The 5,576-nt window shown below is 43.2% G+C and overlaps 1 protein-coding gene across 1 annotated transcript; it reads right to left on the minus strand.

Moving 5' to 3' along the window:
• Positions 1-960: 960 nt before the first annotated feature.
• Positions 961-5,276, minus strand: LOC119295503. The gene is made up of 3 exons (XM_037573937.1): positions 4,983-5,276; positions 4,383-4,616; positions 961-4,294 (listed from the first exon to the last, which is right to left on the minus strand). Exons 2-3 carry the CDS (start codon positions 4,498-4,500, stop codon positions 1,308-1,310), a joined length of 3,105 nt encoding a protein of 1,034 aa, XP_037429834.1. The 5' UTR covers positions 4,501-4,616; positions 4,983-5,276; the 3' UTR covers positions 961-1,307.
• Between the last annotated feature and the right edge of the window lie 300 nt (positions 5,277-5,576).

Below are 5,576 nucleotides of genomic sequence, written 5' to 3' on the forward strand. Positions count from 1 at the left end.
TTTCTGGATGTGAACTGAGGATGAGTGCTGGTTTTAGTTCTCTTTAGTTTTAGTTTTCTAGTTCCTGGAACTGTAGTTTGGTTAGAGGATTTGTTGGTGCTGGTATTGTCTCTTTATGAAATGGAGCAGGGGGGTTAAGTCCCTTCTGACCGGAAAAAAGACAAGTATAGAAAGATCTTCCAGGTCCAAGAAAGAAAAAGAAAAAAGGTGAAAGATCATGCCTGCAAGAGCACCTGTTAATCAAATTGCAGCTGAATCTGGCTTCAGGGAAGAACATGCCAATGCCAAATATGGAAATGGGAATAGCAACGCAAGTGGTAATAACTTGACAAAACAACACACTGGCTGAACCTGGCCATGGTTTTGTCAGACAGACACCCAGAATGCAACATGCCTTGTGCTACTGTAAACTGGGAAGAGAAAATATTCTTGAGCACAAACTACAATTTTATGATATGGTTATTACCGCAGATCAGTGCCTCTAGCCTATGATTAGTTAGTTAAACAGTAAAAGTACACTCCAGATTTGGCAGTATGTCTGTCCAATCCATGTGTTGCTGGTCAGATTCAGGTTAAAATAAATAGTACCATCAGGAATGGCTACATTAGCCTGCTCAGGGACACCTCCAATATCCAACATTATGATCAGGTGCCAATAGCAACTTGTAACAGGTTTGTCCATTTACAATCATCAAGAGACAGGATGCATCATGAAAAGACAGAGCCACATGGCCTGCCTGGTACCCATCATGCACATCATAACATGCATGGACAACAAAAGATGATAAACCCTTCACCTAAACACATGTTTTTTTTATGTAACACATGGATACTGGGAAATATGCAATTGCAGAAAAAGAAAAAGAAATTGCGGGTAAAAGAAAAGAATAATTGCAATATGAAAAGAGGTGAGCATCAATAGGAATAATTTGACATATGTCAACCTTGTAGCATTTGTCATGTCAGGAATTCATAATCCTGTTTCAAGACGCAGGAGTTATCATATCTTTCTACTTGAGCAATAAATGATAATCTCCTAAACTGAAATACTAGTGTGGACGAGTGTAACATAAAAAACTCTTATTATACCCCCAAATATGGACAACTTTACACCAAGAATAAACAACTTACACCAAGAGTAAACAATATATATACCATAAAAAAGAATTTCGACAAACCAAATGATTTCATATAGGCTAGAGCTGCCTAGGAAAAATCCATCAAAACTATTTGCAGGAAAGCTGCCCGTTTATCTTCAAAACTGTGACCTGTAAGTAGCCAGAGGCTTGACATACCAGTGCAAAACATCACATGTTCTTTCTTCTGGACACTCGGTTGGACACCGGAACCATTGACTCAAAGCTTTCATACCCATCATCTAACACCCTGCTGCGACGCTCAAACGCCCTGCTGTGACGTAATAACTGGCTTGCTGAATCATACCCCATGAGTAGATGAAGTGCCGAGTCTGAAACCTTCTTGCTACTTTGTGTGGCAGCAAGGGATGGTCCAGCTCGAGTAGACAAGCTTCTTGTGAAAGATGCTCCATATTCTTCACTTACACTGACGGGATAAGAAGCACTCTCAGTTCTAGCAACTTTTCTGTTGTCAGCCTTGCTTAATTTTTGGGTTAGTTCCTTACTGGCATTTGCATTGGCGTGATTTACAGCAGGAACAGACAATACAATAACCTTGGAGCACTTACCACACTGCATTTTCCCAATCTTTCTTTTTGACATGTAGATATCTGATGGCATTTGAACCAAAAAGAAACAGCTGTTGCAGACGGTATATGGTGAAGCACCTGACAGAGGCCGCAAAATATGCTTTCTCACCACACGCTTCTGTTCCTTGAAGCTTGACTTGAGCGAATCGTGGTCGGGGATTGAGGTACCAGCTTGTGAGGATTGGTAATATGAATTCAACTCCCAAGCATCAAAGTTGTGCGGGATGTGCGCTTGCACATGTCCAAAATGGCAGTGTGCACATGAATGGGGTGGTGAGAAAGGATTTGGCGGGGGGTACCTTGGTGGCTTTCCATGACCATAATAGGAGTCTAGAGTACAAGAACTTGGGATGGAATCAGTATCAACACTTCGAAACTGTTGGTCAACATCATAGGTATTCAGTTGTTGTGGCTGGTATTCCAGGTCTTTCTTCTGATACCTTTTCTCCAAGCCCTTGTTGCTAGAAAGCCTATTTAGCTGATCTCTTAGACCATCCATCTTCTTGAGGCGCTCAAGTTGATCAACAGTCTTGAACTTACTTGATGCTTTTATCGAAAAATCCCCTTGACTAGGTGACCCACTTGAGAGAGAACTGGAGGTCCCATCCATTTGTGATTCAATAAAGTTTTGGATTGACCTGAAGTCTTCAGAATCAAGAGAAAGTCCTTGACGAAGTAGACTATCTCTGTACCTGCATGATATCTCTTCTTTTTTCTTAGTGAAGCTGGTTGGTTTGCAATGAATCCTCTCATTTGACAAGCTTGAAAAACCAGCATCAGCTACTGGATTGTCAGCTTGAACACATATAGTGGTGTTGCCATCTTCCGTATGGCCCTGCTTCTGTTCTTCAGTGCCATCATTGGAAGTTACCTCATGTTGATCAAAAATTTGTCCAGAATTGAGATGTTCATCATTGAATGAAGAGATGTCCTCTTCACATAGATTTGCAGTTTCAGTCCCCAGGTACTGTGGATCCTTATTATGCTCATTCTCATGAATTATTTCTGCAACGTCCTTATCTGCAACCACGGCATGCTCATTCGCATGAAAGCAGTTGATCTTATTGTCATCTTCAATACAACCATCTTCCTTCCCTTTAGGGCCTTCAGTTGTTAGCTCGTTTTGTTGGAAACTTTGTCCAGATTTGAGATGTCCGTCACCAAAGGAAGAGATGCTTCCTTCACATGGCTTTGCACTTCCAGTGTCCAGGTATTGTGCATCCCTATCAATCTCATTCTCATGAATTGTGTCTGGACTGTCTGTTGTAAGCACGAAATGCTCATTCCCATGAACACAGACAATCTTATTATCACCTCCAGTGCAACCCTCTTCCAATTCTTTAGTGCCATAAGCTATTAGCTCATTCTTTTCAAAATTTTGTTCAGATTGTACATATTTGCCATCAGCTTCACATGCATTTGCACTTCCATTAACCAGGAATTGTGGATTCTTATCATGCTCCTTCACATGAATTTTCTCTCGAGTGTCTGTGTCTGCAACCCCAATATGTTCTGACAGTTCATCTGTGTCACTGAAAGCATTTGCACTTTCATTAACCAGGAATTGAGGATCCTTATCATGCTCCTTCACATGAATTTTTTCTTGAATGTCTTTGTCTGCAACTGCAATGTGATGTTCTAACAGTTCTTCTGGATCACTGAAATACCTCTCCAGTTCTTCAATCAATCGACCATGAGGATCACTTCGAGGGCTATCATTCATTTTGCCCCCTGACAAAAACCTTCGGCTACCAATTTGATTATGCAGAGCATCATTAAGCCCATTATTGTCTGCTACATCCGAAAAGTCTTCCTCATCATCACTTAATGATAAAGACCTCTCCAATTCCTCAATCAGATCTTCATAAGATTCAAAACATAAACCCCCATACGGTTGCAACCTCTCCTCTCTCCAAGCCACCATGTTAATGGATTTAGCCCCATCATCCTCATACAGTTTGCTTGTCTCAGCTGCCACATGGCAGTTCATATTTTTGTTGCCAGCAGAATTTTTTTGCTCAGACATGCTCTCTATTTCTCCTATCACATTGTTACCGGAATCATCTCCCAGTTCCTCACCTGCAATGCTATGGACAGTTGCAGCTTCGCCGGCAACACTAGCATCGTTTGCATCATTCATAATACGACCCTTTTCCCCATCTGCATCTTCACTTATTTCAACACTCTGTACATTTTCTATTAGTTTCATACTAGAATTAACTGTAGCACCTTTGTCATCTGCCTCTTCGATCAACTCAGGGTCTCGGGCATTGCCAACACTTAGGGAACAGTTGTCCTCACCGTCAACCTCGCCAGATGCTGCACTCTCTCCAACAGACATAGTCCTTTCTGCGTTAACATTCTCACTGGAGATGGCATGCTTGCCGGCAGAGGAAATATTTTCCTCAACCATATTTTCACTAGGCTGCATATCAGCAGAGACAACTTTCAGTTCATCAGAACAAATAGACTTGCTGGTCTGAGGGGACCCTTCCAAGCTGTGTGGAAAATTGTTCTGTTCACCGGATACCGAATCAGGCTGAGTTACTTGCGCACCTCGATTTTTCGCTGCATCAAATATTCAACGACTATAAAAAGTCTGAAAAATACAGATACTGCTTAGCCAGGCAAGGAGGATAGATCCTATGATTTATACCTCTAAGAATGGTGCCGCAGCCACCACACTGGTAAACCGGAATGGACGGGTACTCCACGAGAAGCTGGAGGCATTTGGGGCACCTGACAAACCGAAGATTCTGAGCTTCCATGGACATGATCTCCTCACCGCAAAAGTATATCGGTTACAGAAGGTAGATGCACTTCAGTGCAAAGATACCAACATCACCCCCAGATGACAATAATGAACTTCACCACAGTTATCTTCCACTCTCTGGCATCAAAACAATCTATTGTTACAAAGAATGGATACACTAATCCACTAATCAAGGAATAAAGATAATGCACCAAGGAGGAACTCCACCACAATATATTTTCTTTCCCAGAAAAATAGACATCAGACGATTGTTTTAAATAGATTCATTTAGTCAACAACAGCTAGCTCAAGTTCAAGAATATAGATATATGTATAAAGAAAAGAAAAAACGCCACCTGTCGCATCAAAAAACATGGCAGCAAGAAATCACATGGACCACGGATCAACCAAATCGATCAGGGAGCACTTGCAGATCTAGGAAGGGGAGAAAAAAAATCTAGAGCCGTACGCAAGAGTGTAACGGGGGGAGAAAAGAACACGAACCTTGTGCTCGCAAGACCACGGCCCCGGAGAAGATCATCTCACGCCGCAATGTCTCGCTCCTCCTCCCGCCTCCCCGGGCGAGAGCGAACTCGGAGGGATCGGGAGGGGGGCGGTGAATCTTGGGCCACGGAGGAGAAGAGAGATGGAGCAAAAGCGAAAGGGGAAAAGGAGGCTATGGCGTCAGTGATGTCCAGCTGAGCTCAGGGTCGGGCTGTCTGGTGAAAGTTGGAGGAGGGAGAAGGGGGGCGGGGGAGGGAGGAGACCATGGCAGGGGGACCAAGAGAAAGGGGGGGAGACGAGGGGGAGGAAATGGTGGTGTGTGATGCTGTGTTTGGGGATGAGACAAGGCACGGTGCTGTCTGCTTGGCGGCATGACCACTTGACCACGCCAGTTTACTCGGTGGGAAATGTGTGTTTGTAATTAATTGCACGTGGACAAGTCAAGAGCTTCAAAAGGACGCGGGTTTTAAGGGGCAGCTAATCTAGAGCATCTATACAACTTTAATGGACTAATTTGGCCTTTTATACATCCAAACGGACACGCCCGAACTGCTGTCCTGACGTGTCCGCTTTAGAGCATCTCCAGCCGTTCAG

This window comes from Triticum dicoccoides, chromosome 4B (assembly GCF_002162155.2).
Source record: "Triticum dicoccoides isolate Atlit2015 ecotype Zavitan chromosome 4B, WEW_v2.0, whole genome shotgun sequence".
NCBI classification, from domain to species: domain Eukaryota; kingdom Viridiplantae; phylum Streptophyta; class Magnoliopsida; order Poales; family Poaceae; genus Triticum; species Triticum dicoccoides.